Consider the following 16,448-nt stretch of genomic DNA (forward strand, 5'->3'; position numbering starts at 1 on the left):
TTTATATTAGTTGAAACTTAACCACAAAACACAGTAAACTTACCATATTAACACCAATAATAGAGATTTGGAGGGTCGTGCATCATAATTGATATTCACTTCTACAATTGCATCAAAATCAGTTACTTAAAAAAAAAAAAAATAATAATTTAGAAATTCCTTAACTGTCACTTTATAATACTAAAACTTTATTAAGGATGAATTACCAGAATTCCGGTGATAGGCAGCGGAGTTGTGTGTTTGTCCATAGCAAAATTTCAGGATTATACAGAGTAATAATTTAGGCAATTCTAAATTTTTAAAAAATAATTGATTTCGATGTAATTGTAGAATTGAATACCATCTGACAATTCAGGATCACACGAAAATCAATTATTGGTGGTAATTTGGTAAGTTTACTTATCTGTTTATTGTTTTTTGGTGGTTATGTTTCAGTTATATGTTGATAGTAGGCGTTAAAAACGTTTAGCTTTTGTAAACATTTGTAAATTTTCAATAATATTATTATAATGCATTTACTGTGTATGTTTTTAATCAATTGCATTCCAATGAAAATAAAATAAAACAAAAATAATATAAATAAATGAAATAAAATATTTATAAATATTATAAATAATCCTAGTATAAATAACATTAGAATATCTCATAATCCTTTAATAATTTTATAAAGTTCAGTATTAAAATCCTAGAAACTGCAGTAACTGGTCATGCAGCCGTGTCGATTAAATAAAAAAATAATAAATAATTATATCAAAAAATTACCTGTCCTTAGACAGGTCCCTTGCATCAGTGTCAATCTTCATTCTTTTTTATTTCCCACCAGTATTTGAGTTGATAGTTTTCATTTCCTTTGAGATTATCCTTAATTTTTTAAATCTTTTCCAGCTTCTCTTCTTTGCACTTTGTATTGATTCTTTTAGTACTGTTTTTATCAATTTATCACTCCTTCTCCTTTCATTATGAATGAATAAATGGAGTAGAATATTTTATGTGTATATATACAAAATGTCAATGTATTCAGATCTCATAAAGAAGAGTTTGTCAAATTTTTAAAAATTTATATGAGTGTTAGTCAGAGTCCATAGTAAACTCTTCCAATGAAATTAATAAAATCAGAAGCAAAAAATTTGGAATAGTAGTGATTTTCTATTGAAGGGATGAATTACTTGGGTCAGCAAAAAAAATAATTCTGAATCGAAATAAAAGTAGATGAAGTCGAATGTATTTTTTGCAGAATCTTAAAATGAAATCAGTTTTTCTTCATCATCCTCAGATTTTTAGTTATGATCCTTTAAATTATTGAGAAACTTCTTAAATAATAGAATATAATAATAATAATAATAATAATAATTACAATTAAAATTCCTATATTTATTTTGCAAACATTTATGATTATCTTAATTTCTTTCTTTCTTTTTTATTTTCCTTTTGTGTTTAGTGAAGTCTTCTGTTTTTATCATTCAGTACTCATCATAGATTCATCCCATCTGCCTTGATAACGTTGTTCCATATGCAATACATCTTGGTGGAACCTTTCTCCATGTTTGTCACTGATGTCGCTTGAGTTTAAGGGAAAAAAGTCCAAATGAGAATGTAAAAAATTAATTTTCAATGACATTCTGCAGCCTAAATTTTTGTTGTTGACCAAGGGTTTATTTATAAGCTGATCATGATTTTCAGCTTTTTTGTTTGCAAGAAAACCAATAACGACATCTTTGATTGACTTCCATGCTACTAGTTCTTTAGTATTCAGTTTGCTCTCAAATACATTTTCACGAATTAGTTTTCTTATTTGTGGCCCGATGAATATACCATCTTTTAATTTGGCTTCACTTAATTGTGAAAAAACCTCAGCTGAATATTTAAAGCCGTTTTCATCTTTATCTGATGTTTTTTCAAAATTTTTCATTAGGCCTAGTTTTATAGAGGTGGTGAAATAATACAATCTGCTTATACAAGGGAAATATCGACAACATTTTCCTTTCCTGGGGTAAAATGATTACTGTTTAGCCAGTCTTTAACTGAGTAGTGTTTATCTGTAGCCTGACTATCCCACAAACACATATATTATGTAAAGCCATTCTGGAGACCAAGTAGAAGCCCTACCGCTTTCAGGTCAGCAATGATTCACCATGAGTGTTTATCGTGCTTAATAGTACTTAAAATTTTTGACATACTTTCATATGTTTCTTTCATTCCTACAGCATGTGCTACTGGTGTATAAGAAAACTTATTTGAGTTATGCAACAACACCACCTTTAAGCTTCTTTTTGATGAATAAACGTCGATCAGAATAACATGTCCAATGTCCGGTTTAGACATTAGCCTCCTAACATCATGGCAGGAACAAATTAAACTATCTCTTCTAAAATATTTCAGTAAATTTTTGTTTTGATTTCTATATCATGAAATTTTAGTGTCCTTGTGTAACAAATTGTATTCTTTAAGACGTGAACCTAGGAGTTCTGCATATCATTTTGACAAATACAAGTCACGAATTAGGTCGCTTGGTTCTGCTTCTGTAATTAGATGAGGTTCAGCATATGATACTCCTGGAATTTTATCTATTGAAGTTAAGGATTCATCGGTTGAGCTTTCTGGGGAATCAGAAATTTCTTTCCAAGAAGTTGGAGTGATTGGAATCGTAAAATCAACACCATGAAGTACCTACCAGTCCCAGCTGAATAAACATTTGGGTATGCAATACTACTTTTATTGTTTGAATTGAAACCGGTAATATTTGTTAAGCAGAAATAGTAGTCATCATAATGGCTATTAGGCTCTTGCCAAATCATAGGTGTGCCAAAAGGCAAATGCTCATTTTTTTCCCTTTAACCACTGGGTTAGTTTAACGTAGCACTTGATGCATGTTACATGTGAAGCCAGGATTTATCTTGGCCTCCCAAGGGACAGTGAAAGTAATGTTTGTAAGCAGTTTTCTGCAATTCAATACTTGTTTTCGTTGACTTTTCAGAGTGAATTCTCTGCAAACATAACAAAAACTTTTTGGAGAATTTTTACAAGCCCATGATTTTTATCCATTGTAAAATTCAAAATGTTTTAATGAATGAAAATTAACTGAAATATTACAGAAATACTTACTTAAATATAAAAATAATTAAGTTTTAATTTATAAATACTTAATTACTTAAAATACTTCATAAAATTGTATCACCATGAAGTACAATAAAACCGTGTGAAACACACAGCTTAACAAATACACACACCCACGCACACACACATACACACACACACACACACACACACACACACACACACACACACACACACACACACACACAGAGAGAGAGAGAGAGAGAGAGAGAGACACACACACACAGAGAGACAGATAGACAGACACACACACCACAGCTTAACAAATCTTGATGTTCAATAAAATAATACCAAATTTTATTGTGTCATAAAAATCTCTCACAGAATTTATGGCATCAGTTATGAAACAATCTTTATAATATGTATATGATAAAACCACTACCACGAATAAATTACAGAGCAAGCCATACTGAGAGCTGAACTCATACTGAAGAAAATTTCATCATGTTGAATTACTCATTACTTGACTCACTGATATGTCTGTACATGTATGGCTTGACATGAAATGACTTCATTTGACTGTTATATATCAAATATAGGTCTGCCTACAGCAACCATCGCAATATAAATTAGATGTGAATAATGAAACATACAGACATACTAACTTATTTGCATTGTTTGTCCAACGAATGATGGAACAAATAAATTTAAGGGGTTGTAACTTAAGAATGTTATGCGATAGGTTGTTTCAGAATGCATATTCAGATTCAGCATATAAAATATTATATAGAACACATACTGCTTTTTAAATTTTATGTTGACCAGTAATCAATACATTTTTCTTATATTTTGAGATTTTTTATGCTCAAACTTGGTGATGAACATTTTTAATAAAGAAATGAAGCAAGAAATTTGGAAAAAATAGTGATTCTATTGATGATTGGATGAATTATCATAAGTTTTTTTATATTTGAAATTTTTCATGCTGAAAGTTAGTGAAAATTTTAGCAAACATTTGTGCCAGATGGGTTCATCATATATTAGATGATAAAAAGCAATTGGCATTTCTTGATTGATGTACATGAATAGGCAGTGAATTTCTTGATTATTTTGGCAATGAAGAAAGAACTTATAAAACTCCACCTGATGGAATAGTATTTACTTATGAACTCGTTCAAAACTGAAAAAAATCAAGTTGTCTGAGCATATGAAAAGGAGTGGTGAAGATTTTGTATAATCATTAAAAAGCAGCTACTTTTCTGCAATAGCTACTTTTCTGCACTTTTCTGGCAGATCTGTGAGAATATTATTCTTAAAATCAAAGATTGTGAATTAGGAATAAAACGCGAGACCTGAGCCATGACTAATAATCCAGCTCAGATAAATCACCAAAATGCTGGAAGTGGTTTTTTAATTACAATCCAATTATACATGGACTCTTATCACCTTTGAAACAGTTCCCTTGGGAAGCCATGCAACGCCTCAAATGGTTTTCCCACTCTTCATAGCAGTGTTGAAACTCAGAAACTGAAAAATCCTTCAGCTGGTCGTTACATTTTTTTTTTGTTTTCTACTGTTCCAAAATGGTGTCCCTTTGAGGTGTTTTTTTAAAGTTGGGTTCAGGAAAAAGTCGCAGGGTCTCAAGTCAGGTGAATAAGGTGGTTGAGGAACTACAGGAATGTTTTTCTTTGCCAAAAACTCATTAACTGAGAGTGCAGTGTGACAAGGTGCATTGTCTTGTTGTAGCATCCAGTTGTCTTTGATGGCTGGTCTCAAACAGTGAACTCTTTTCCGCAGTCTTTCAAGAATTTCTTGTTAAACATATTGATTTACAGTCTGTCCTGCAAGCAAAAACTCCTTATGGAGAATGCCATTACTGTCAAAAAACAAATTAGCGTGGTTTTGATTTTCGATTTGCTCATTTTTGTTTTTTGGAACGTAGTGAGTTTGAAGCACTCCTTGCTGTGACATTTTGTTTGTGGGTCGTACTCAAATATCCATGATTCATTACCAGTAATAACATTTTTTTAGAAAATCAGGATCGGTTTCAATTCGCCCTAGAAGATCACGGCACACTTCCACCCTGTTCTTTTTCTGTTCAACAGTGAGGTTTTTTGGTACCAATTTTGCACAAACTTTTTTGTCCAATTCGTTTGTCAAAATTTGATGGACTGTGGTACGGTTCAAATTCATTTGTTCTGCAGTTATTCTGACAGTTAATTGCCGGTCGTACTGTATCATTTGCTCAACATTGTCATCATTTTTTGACATTAATGGTCCGGAGTGTGGATCGTCTGCAATGATTCCCAGCATCTGAAAATGCCTTAAACCACCTAAAATCTTGGGCTTATGACAGAGCATCATCTCCATACACCCTTTTCGATTTTGAAAAAGTTTTTGTTGCATTTTACAGAGTTTAACGCAAAACTTAATTGCAAAACGTTGCTCATAATTAGTATCACTCATTTTTGTAATGCACAACAAAAACTCGTTTCAGGAAAAGTTGTTTATGTCTCACGTGGGCAACAATAGACTAAAAATATTAATACCTAATATATATCAGCTGTTCATATAACCATCTGTTTACTAGTAACTTTACAGTGTTGCCGCTTCGGCTGCCAAAAACAAAAAAAAACTAGTGTCATTACTTTATAGACCTCGTATATATATATACATAAATACATACATATATACACTACAGTATTTAGATTATATTATTGTTAGGTTGTTAAGTGTATGTATGTAATGTAATTATTATTTTTTTATTTACAAATGTTTGATAAGACATTCATTATTTTAAAATTATTGTAATATTTTAATCGATCTTACTGAAACCATAATACTAAAAATTCCATAATGTTTTGTTTGATTTTTGTCTTTAGAGATTATACTGCTGCCACACAACCGGTCTTAAGCCAAATTATATCTAGGCAGTTTTACTGTTATAAGTTTACCTATCCTGAGATTTTAATCCTAAGAAGTCATAGCACACACAAAACACACACAAACTAATTTTAAATATTGTGTTGATTTTTTAAATATTATGATTTATTCGTGTAAGTTTTGTGTACTAAATTACACAATTTAATCATACTATTGTATTACGATTTTTAATTATGCATTTTTTATTTTAAATTTTAAGTTATTTGAAAAAATATATTTCCTAAAAACAGCTTTTTTGTGTATCTTATTAACAAAAAATCTTACATAACAGCTGAAAAAAATTATTTATACAGATCTATTGATTAAATTCATTATTATGGAATTATTCTAGAAAATGTACATTTAAAAAATGTTGAATTTCTTCAGAGTTTTGCTCACAACTAGGTCAGATTTGAAGCTAAAGTAAGAGAAAAAGACAAATTGTAGAGAAATTCTGTAAAAAAGCTTTTTCAAGCGGTTGCAAATTTTATTATTTTGTTATTTTAAAAGTAATCATGTAAAAGTTCGATAAAAATCACTCTTTCATGCTGCAGTGGTAACAAACCTTGAACATTTCAGAAAATCATAATTCATTTATCGTAGAGGATAAAATATCGCTAAATAGTGATTAGTGATGTTTAGATTTTATGACATTTTTAAAAAATCAATAATTACTGAAGTATTTGCAAAAATGCATCTTTACTATTTTTCAACCCCCTTCCAACAATCACTATTTTATATAGAGTGATGGTATATATCTATGGTATATATACATAAAGTGTATGTGATGCTTCAGTATATCTGATCGCCTAGTAGGCTTACATCAATGGATCTGTAAATTAGATGTATGCATGTGTGTCCTACCTGCCACTTAAATATTACAATGTGTGATTAATAACCACTCCATAGGAGAGGTTTGGTTGTAGAAAATTGGATAATTTGAATGAATAAGAAAAACTGTATTCAGGTATGATAGAAAATACCCCTTCTTTGTACAACATTAGAAAATTTGTTTTGTTTTAATATATATTTATATTAATGAACCAAGTGGAGTTTAAAATTTTTCAAACTAAATATCAAGAAATTTTGTGTAATTAAAAAAAAAATTATAACTTAAACCGGGAATGACTTATCAAACAGAATGTAAGGGATTTATCTAAATATTTGTACTAGATTTTTCTTTTATAAGTATTTATTACTAAATTGCTGTTTCTGTAACCAAACAAATTTTCATTTGAATAATCTCTTTTTAATGATTATTGACAGATTGTTTATTTACAGAATTTTTGGCATTAAGTAAGAGAATAAAAGTAATTATTGTAATTGTTATTGTTATTTTCATTACATTCATTAATGAAGTTGTTGCTCTCTTTCCTTCTATATTATCCTAATTTTTTAATATCACATTTTTTCCTTTTTTTCTATTTCACTTTTCATTCGCAGGTGATGGGAGCAGTATCGTTGCCGATGATAGATTGAAAAAACAAGCGATATTAGATGAAAAAATTAAAAAGTTTTTAGCGGTGAGATTGTGTGATTATGTGGAAGCGTGATAATTGTATATTTTCTTTAATTGTATACCTCATCGACCGATTGATTGGATGTTATATCTGTTTTTTATTTACTGTTTTCTTTTCTTTTTTTAACAGGAAATGGTTGGTGTATAATTATAGCCTGTTCTGTTATTTGCTTCTTATGTGTATTCTGATGTGCAAACTTAACTGTGTTTCTCACTCTCTGTTAAGAATCTGTTATTCTACTGTTCTATGTGCATGCTCTTTTGCCTATGTATTTTCTATAATTTTTATTTAAAATTCTTTAAATTTCAGCTGTTCTGTTGTCATTTACTGTTTTTATTAATAATTACTGTTTAGTTATACTGTTATTATTACTCATATCATACATTTATTCATTATATGATTTTATTTCAATGCGGTCGATTGAAATACTTGTTTAGAAACTTCTTAATCGTTGGAATCGGGTTGATTTTTCTGTATTTTTAAAAATTGCCTTGAGGTAACACTTTACATTCTTGTCATCATTTCAATTTTAAACATATTCTAAGTAATCGGTTTCTTTTGCCGTTGTTGTAATAATTTTTCTAGTGATTTTGAATAGAATTTTTTTACTTTAAATGAACGTAGAATGTACAAAAATTTCAATTTCAGACAATGGCTAAGTGTGAGTGGTGTGAGGTGGTCCTGCACTATTCAAGAGCAAATAAATGCTTATCATTCAATATGAGAAATCATTTTGTTTTGCTGTAAAATTAACAGTAAGCATCACTTTTCACAATTATTATAGTTATACAACACTGCTTTCTATATAAAATAATACTATAACAATTTTAACAGGATTTTACTGCTTACCCAGTCACCGCCGCCTTGTACTCCATAAATTGCCTAAGAGGCCCCGCTGAACATATTTTATTATATTTTAAAATAATAGATGGTAATTTTATTGAATACCAGACCTTCCATTTGTTCCCTTCAAATCTGTGGGTTTTTCATACGAATTTGTTTATTCATTGTTAGTTTACTTGCTACTAACCCACTGGGTTGGTTTATTGGTGAACTTTTCATCGCAAATCAGCTGATTTTGAAGTCAAGAATTCTAATTTTCAAATCTTAGTAAAGGCAGTTACTTTTGTATGGATTTGAATACTAGGTCGTAGATACCAGTTTTCTTTGGTGGTTGGGTTTCAATTAACCATAGATCTCAGGAATGGTTGACCTTCTTTTTTTTTTCTATTTAGCTTCCGGAGTCACCGTAAGATATTACTTCAGGAGATGAATGAGGATGATATTTTTTTTTTGTCTTCAGTCATTTGACTGGTTTGATGCAGCTCTCCAAGGTGCAGCTCTCCAAGATTCCCTATCTAGTGCTAGTCCTTTCATTTTGGTATACCCCCTACATCCTACATCCCTAACAATTTGTTTACATATTCCAAACGTTGTCTGCCTGCACAATTTTTTCCTTCTACCTGTCCCTCTAATATTAAAGCGACTATTCCAGGATGCCTTAGTATGTGGCTTATAAGTCTGTCTCTTCTTTTAACTATATTTTTCCAAATGCTTCTTTCTTCATCTGCTTGTCGCAACACCTCTTCATTTGTTGCTTTATCCACCCATCTGATTTTTAACATTCTCCTATAGCACCGCATTTCAAAAGCTTCTAATCTTTTCTTCTCAGGTACTCCAATCGACCAAGTTTCACTTCCATATAAAGCTAAGCTCCAAACATATACTTTCAAAAATCTTTTCCTGACGTTTAAATTAATTTTTGATGTAAACAAATTATATTTCTGACTGAAGGCTCGTTTCGCCTGCGCTATTCGGCATTTTATATTGGTCCTGCTTCATCCATCTTTAGTAATTCTACTTCCCAAATATCAAAATTCTTCTACCTCCATAACCTTTTCTCTTACTATTTTTACTTTCAGTGGTCCATCTTTGTTGTTTCTACTACATTTCATTACTTTCATTTTGTTCTTGTTTATTTTCATGCGGTAGTTCTTGCGTAGGACTTCATCCATGCCATTCATTGTTCCTTCTAAATCCTTTTCTCTCAGCTAGAATTACAATATCATCAGCAAATCGTAGCATCTTTATCTTTTCACCTTGTACTGTTACTCCGGATCTCAATTGTTCATTAACTTCATTAATTGCTAGTTCTATGTAAAGATTAAAAAGTAACGGGGATAGGAACATCCTTGTCGGCCTCCCTTTCTTATGTTCAATTATTACTGTTGCTGTTTGGGTTCTCTAAATATTAGCAATTATTCTTCTACCTCTGTATTTGAACCCTAATTTTTTAAAATGCTGAAAATTTTATTCCAGTCTATGTTAGATGATATATATGAATCTAAATAATGTGTAGTATTTTACCATTCAAGACCAGATTGATCATTCCTGAGTCGTTCGATTAATTCCAGCCACCAAAGAACACCGGTATCCATTATCTAGTATTCAAATCCGTGTAAAAGTAATTGCCTTTACTAGAATTTGACCCTTAGAACTGTTGACTAAGGAACGGTCAACCTGAGACTGTACAAGACTACACTTCATTTACATTCACGCATATCATCCTCATTCCTCCTCTGAAGTAAACCTTATGGAGGTTCTAGAAGCTAAACAAAAAAAAAAGTAATTTACATGCTACTGCATTATTTCAACTTAAAGATAATGGATAATCTACTTACTGCCTTTCCACACATCAGCTTCTGGTGACCAGGTTTCCATATCAAATGGAATATTTTCTGGTACGGGTTCTTATCTCTTAATACCGCATCAATTCGGTGAAGTAGGATTATACTTAGTGCCTGGCAATTAACTTGCGCTTTTTATTCACCATTTCACTGATCCATACTACAACTGTATGGCAACATTTATTGCATTGCTATATAATATACTCAGTTTTATACAAGCGCATAGCAGGTCCATTGCAACACGTCCTGGTCCTCGTTAGAATGTCATGAAGTTGCAGGAACTCAACGGCATTGTGTTCGTTATTTGGTAAATTCCAATCGTTCATGTTATAAGTTGGTAGCGAAATTAAACTATTTAGTCAAATTGCATTCCTGTATTTTTAAAAAGAAATAAATTGGATTTTTAATCATTATTCTGCAGCATCGGTATTCTATAAAAGTACCTGATGAATTTTAACTTTCAACCCTAACTTAAGTTAATCTTGTACGATAAAATAATTCTTCCTTTAAGATCTTATGTGAGTTTTATTATGACATATTCTTTTAATTATTCTTTTATTGTTATTTTTTAAATAATAATTTTTAACGGATGAAACATTTATTTATATTAAATCAGTGTGCATCTCTTGTTGAGAATTCTGTACGTTTTGACTATAGGAATTTATAATTTTTACTGTAGAAATTTTGTATAATTTCAGCGGGTACACTTGAGTGTTACACTTTCCCAAATATTTTGTTAAAAATTATCGCATTTGTTTTGAGATATTAGCAAGGAATCTATCCTATCAGAATTTATCCTGTATACGTGTTTAACAAATATATTTTGAACCAAAAGAAAGACAGAAAAGAGAAAAAAACAATTAACCTCAACCTTTTCATAACGTGATGATTTTGCAATGTCTGTTACGCCTAGGAATTAGCTATTTGGGTAATAGATTGATGTTAATTAAGGAGTAAAATGCCAATGATTGAAACTATAAAGTTAATTAATAAAATATTGGATGCATGTTCTATCGGTGGATGTTATCTATATTGGAAATACGGGCGTATTTTGATAGAACTCATTGTTTGAAAACGCTAGCAAAAAGATCAGAAAGGTCATTTGTATAACTCATTTATTTAATTAGATTCAAGTTGTTAATTTCTTGTCAAAGATAACTTAAAACGTTTTTTAGATTCCTAGAATAAGTTTTAAGTTTTTAAGTCGATATAATTTTTTAAAGTAATTTTTATAATTTATACATGGTTTTTTTTTCAAACATTTTTGTAGGATATTATTTGTCAATAAAAGCAAACGTATTTAAATCTGGGTTTAAAGCCTAACTTTTATTTGTTAGGTTCCCGTGTTTTAAAGTTAATACCGCAGCAGAAAATTAAATGCTGTTTGTTTAAAATTTGTCAGTAACTTTTTTTTTACTTTTAGTATTATATTATTATTTAATAATATTTTTTTTATTGTTATTAATATATATAAGTTTCTACTTTAAAATATATTTTTTGTTTTATTTCCATTTTTATTACATTATTTTTGGTTTACTATTACATAATCTTTTTTTTTGTTATGTATAAGCGCTTATATATTGCTATCTTGGAACGCATCGTTATATGGATTTGAGATATTACAAGGTTTATTAACAGAAATTTCCATTTATTACAATCTTTGTACACAGTTCTAAACTGCATAAAGTAGCCGATTAAAAGATAATTATGCGGTGAGTTATACAAGAAATAATGTTGATAAATTTTTTACGCTAAAAGGCCGACTTAGGACCACATAAATATGATTTATTTCTCGCTTCTTTTCTCTTCATCCATGAGTTTCTCATTTTTTGAAATGGCTTCATTTTTTCCTTTTTTCTCCCGCAAGAACTTTTTTACTGTAAATGATTCTTCAACAGTTATCTCTATCGTTATTTCTATCAGTTATTTCTATACAGTTATCTCTATAGTTATAATCCTCTTGTTTTAAGCCTATCCTTTGGAGGTTCTCTTCCATTTGTTTTAGGTAATTTGATTTGCTTTTTATGTACCGCAGCTTATCAAAGATTTGTTTATTTAATCTGTTCAGATCCACCCTGATCATATGCCACAAGAAATTGAATATTCATTTCCTTGTAGGTGTATTTTGATAGATCTACTTGTTAGATTTCAGTCTGTATCCTTTCTCTGTTACTATTCGACCTTATATTATTTTAGTAATTTTTGATTTTGAGCAATTTTTAAGGGCGGTTAGGTTTAAATGCTGTACAAAATTATTGGTCTTACAACAGTTGTATAATATCTCAACTTCACAATCTCTCTTATCGCAAGATTTCTTTAGCGATAAATCTAAACTTCTCCGGTTTTAATATTCTATTTTCAATCGATGCTCTATTCCTGTTTTGCTTATAATCTGTCCTAGTTACTTAAAGCGATCGGTGATATTTATCTCTCCAAATTTAGATCTCATTCTCTCTTTTGTAAATGATTTGATATCGGTCATGAATTCTATCTTGGTAAAGGATACCTGTAAAGGCCTGCTTGTTGGACTATTCCTCTTAACTCTTCTATTTGTGCTACTGTTTCTTCCTTTGATTCGGCTAAAAGAGCAAGGTCACCGGTAAAGTCTAGGCATCTTATTTTTTATATTTTATTATCTTAGTATTCTTTTTTCTAAGTTTTATTAAAAAATAAAGTTTATAAAAATAAAACTGCAGGTGACTTTAACGGTCATCTAAGTTGTTTTCTTCTGAAGTTTCGTTTAATGGCCGCTTTAATTTTTCTGAGGATATCTTTGCTTCTTTTTTTTGAATGACTTATTCTTTTTTCTATCGAGTTAGCAGACGAGTTGGAATGCGGGATAATTTCATCGTACTTACGTTTCATCTTTCATATGGTGATTTCAGTGATAGATTCTTTCAGAATCTGTTTACTTAGATCCCGTATATAAAGTCAGTAAATGTTCTAAATAAATAATTTTTATGACAATTTTGTAGTTTGATTGCGTTAATGGTCTATTGTAACACGCTTGCCAGAATAGATTACAGTTTGCAAAATAAACAGCTACAAGGCTCATAAATCGCATGTATATCAGATGTTTTGACCAGGATAGGGGCTATCAGTCAGGCTTGCAGTAAAAATTAGGGTTGTTTAGGGTTATGGCGAAGTTGATTTTTTCTTTTTATTTTGAAATTAGAGTACCCTATGCGAGAAAAACCAACTGGGAGTAGGAAATATTGAGACCGCTTGCCGAAGGTAAAAAATTCCTGTCCTCGTTGAATTTATTTTCACCGAAAGCATAATATAATATAAACACAATATAATAGGCACTTGATCTTAATAAATAAACGCAGATTAACGGGTAAAATTTGAGTTATAAACAATTTGCTGGAGATTTGGAAAAGTTGTTATAAGTGTTGGCTTTTTGAATTTTCAACCCTGTTGTACGAGAGGTTATCTGTAAAGTAAAGACCGTTTCATTGTAAAAAAAATTATTCTGAAAACTTTATAAATATTTTTTATTTCACTTAAACTACACCTCTATATAATAGCTATATGAATTAAGGCATTTATCGTAACTATACACCGGCTTCAATATACCCTCGTCGTATTCTTCTGTCGCCGGTCCATTTAGCCACTGATTAACAGTATTTTGAAGTTCATCGTCACCCGCGATTTGCTTACCTCTCAAAAATTCTTTCGATTTCCCAAACAAACGGTAATCAGAAGCTAAGTCCGGACTATATGACGAGTGATTATAAATTTTCCATCCGAATGCCCTCGGTAAACGCAATAATCCACATGTTGCGGTTCCGTAGCATGTGGACATGCATTATCGTGCAGCAGGACGTCCACGTCCACGCCGCCTATTTTGAATGGCGCGGCATAACTTACGTAGAGTTTTGCAGAAGACTTGTGCATTAATAGTCGTCCCATGCGGCGTGAAATCAATCATCAGTATGTCAAACCGATCCCAAAAGACTGCGGCCATCAGTTTGCGTCCAAATGGCTGCTGTTTGACCTTTGTCGGTCTGGTTGGTGATCGAGAATGACGCCATTTACTCGACTACCGTTTTCCTCTCCGACGTGTAATACGAAATTAACGTTTCATCGCCGGTAACAATCGAATTAAGGAACTCGCCCCCGTTTTCTGTGTAGCGCATCAAAAATTCTAAAGCAGATCCCGTTCGGATTTTTTTGTAACGTTCTCTTAAGACGTGCGGCACTCGACGTGCACAAACCTTTACTAAGCGTAAACGGTCGTGAACAATACGACCGATAACCGCTCTTGAAACATCAGGAGAAAGAAGGGCCAGGTCGGAAACGGTTGAGCGACGATCTTTTCTGATTTCATCATCGACGCGTTTCAACAAGTCCTCGGTGATTATCGAGGGTCTCCCCGAACGTTCTTCATTATGCAAATTAATTCCGTTATTTCTAAACCTTCAACACCATTTTCAGACTTTTCTTTCATTCATTACATTACCACCATACACAGCAACCGACTGCCTATGAATTTCAGAGGGGCTTAACGTTCTGACGGTTTAAAAAACTTAAGACCACGCGTTTCACAGTCGGCGGCAACATCGATTTTTCTATTCATTTTATAACGTAATAACTCACACGTAATCAAAGATACCACAACGCGATATCTTACAGACAACAATGCAGTGTATACATTACCAGCGTGGCTGTGAACGACAAGGAGAGAAATTTCCCAGCAATCTTTACTTTAGAGATACCTCTTGTAGATTTCAACCCTAACGGTTGGTTTTATGGCTTTGATAATGGAGCCGATTAATTCTTTGACCGCTTAAGTGTTGGGAATACATTTTTAGTTTTTGAGATTTAATCTTAATTTCAGCTTGTTACCTACTAACATATGCCAGCTTAGCAAATTTTGTAATGGATTTTATATGAAAAAAAAATGACTTACCTGTAAATTTAATTTGAATATACATTACTAACGTAAAACAAATGTATAAAACACGCTTTTAAATCGTATTACATAGCAGTCTTTTAAAGTTACTTATGAAAGTTGATGAAATCTCATGGTTTGGGTGACAAAAACCGCTGTGCTTTTTCATTTATTTTTTTTTTAATTTTTTGCTGTAAAAAAGTTTATTTTAATAAAATTAGAAATTGGTAACATAAATGTTCAAATATTGGCTTCATAAGATTTTGAGGAAATACTTTTTAATTGTTTGTTTAATACAACGCACAGCGAACAAAAAAAAATGAAAGGGAGTTATAGTTTGGTGTGTGGAAAATCTGATATACTAGTTACTGGAAACCAAATATATTTCATATAAATCAGTTTAAAAGGAAATTGAGGACTTTAGTTGTATAAAAAATGTTGGTGGAGCCAGTTATTAAGAACATTTCCTTTAAAAGTTCCATGTTTAATTATTTATTACTAAATTCAGTATTTTAAGATTTTTATTAGCTGCAGTAAACCCTGATCTGTTTTCATTCTAATTTCCATTTGAAAAAAAAAATCTAAAGTGCATTTTTATTATACAAGTTGATTTAAAGACTTTTACAAAATAATAAAAATATATTTTTTGTGTTAAGTTTGAATGCTTTAGCAATAATAATATATTTGTGCTAACAATATTAAATAATTTTATTTTTAATACATGGATATATACAAAATAAAACAATCGTGTCTACATTTTACAATAGCTACATTTTTTTTATAGCTATAACATTTGTTTCCAGAAAGCAAATACAATAAACTGTTAGTATTTTCAGTTGTTTTGTAAAAATAATATGGTCCTGTCTCACATTATTTTTGTCTTTTGTAGTAATAAAATAGTGAAGATAAATTAAAATTATTAGAATATTTAATATTATATAAAATATTTTCATTCTATTTTGCCAGCGGCTTCCAGTGATATAATTTGAAATATTTTAAGAATATTTCAACATTAAAAGCAAACTCAACAAAAATCAATTACAACATCTGTCTTCAGATTTGTTTCATCATTTAGTCACACATTGGCACCAAAATGTACAAAAAACATTGCTTATTCTACACATCAGGGAGGAAATTCATCTTACATTTGCATCAAAATCTACTGAAACTATTATTTGTGAAACTTACCCGCTTGTTAATTTAGAAAGCAGTACTTGAGAAGTTGGTGTGTGATGAAAATACAAAAGAAAATGAAGACAATTATGTAATATCTAGTGAAGAGTTTGAGAATTTAAAAAGTTTTTTTTTTTTTAAATTATGAATGTAAAGAATTACATTATAGTGCGATGCAGCAATTACATCTGTAGA

At 30.9% G+C, this 16,448-nt stretch overlaps 1 protein-coding gene across 6 annotated transcripts in view; it reads left to right on the forward strand.

The window, feature by feature from the left end:
* Positions 1-16,448, forward strand: part of Rim (Rab3 interacting molecule) — a 300,437-nt gene that overhangs the window by 101,272 nt on the left and 182,717 nt on the right. The window contains exon 4 of one of the 6 annotated variants that reach the window (XM_075380713.1): positions 7,420-7,499. The exons of the other annotated variants lie outside the window; for them this stretch is intronic. Coding sequence (XP_075236828.1) covers positions 7,420-7,499 — 80 coding nt within the window. The remainder of the gene's footprint in view (positions 1-7,419; positions 7,500-16,448) is intronic. 6 annotated transcript variants of the gene reach the window in all.

The sequence above is a fragment of the Lycorma delicatula genome, chromosome 12 (genome assembly GCF_047948215.1).
Source record: "Lycorma delicatula isolate Av1 chromosome 12, ASM4794821v1, whole genome shotgun sequence".
Taxonomy (NCBI): Eukaryota; Metazoa; Arthropoda; class Insecta; order Hemiptera; family Fulgoridae; genus Lycorma; species Lycorma delicatula.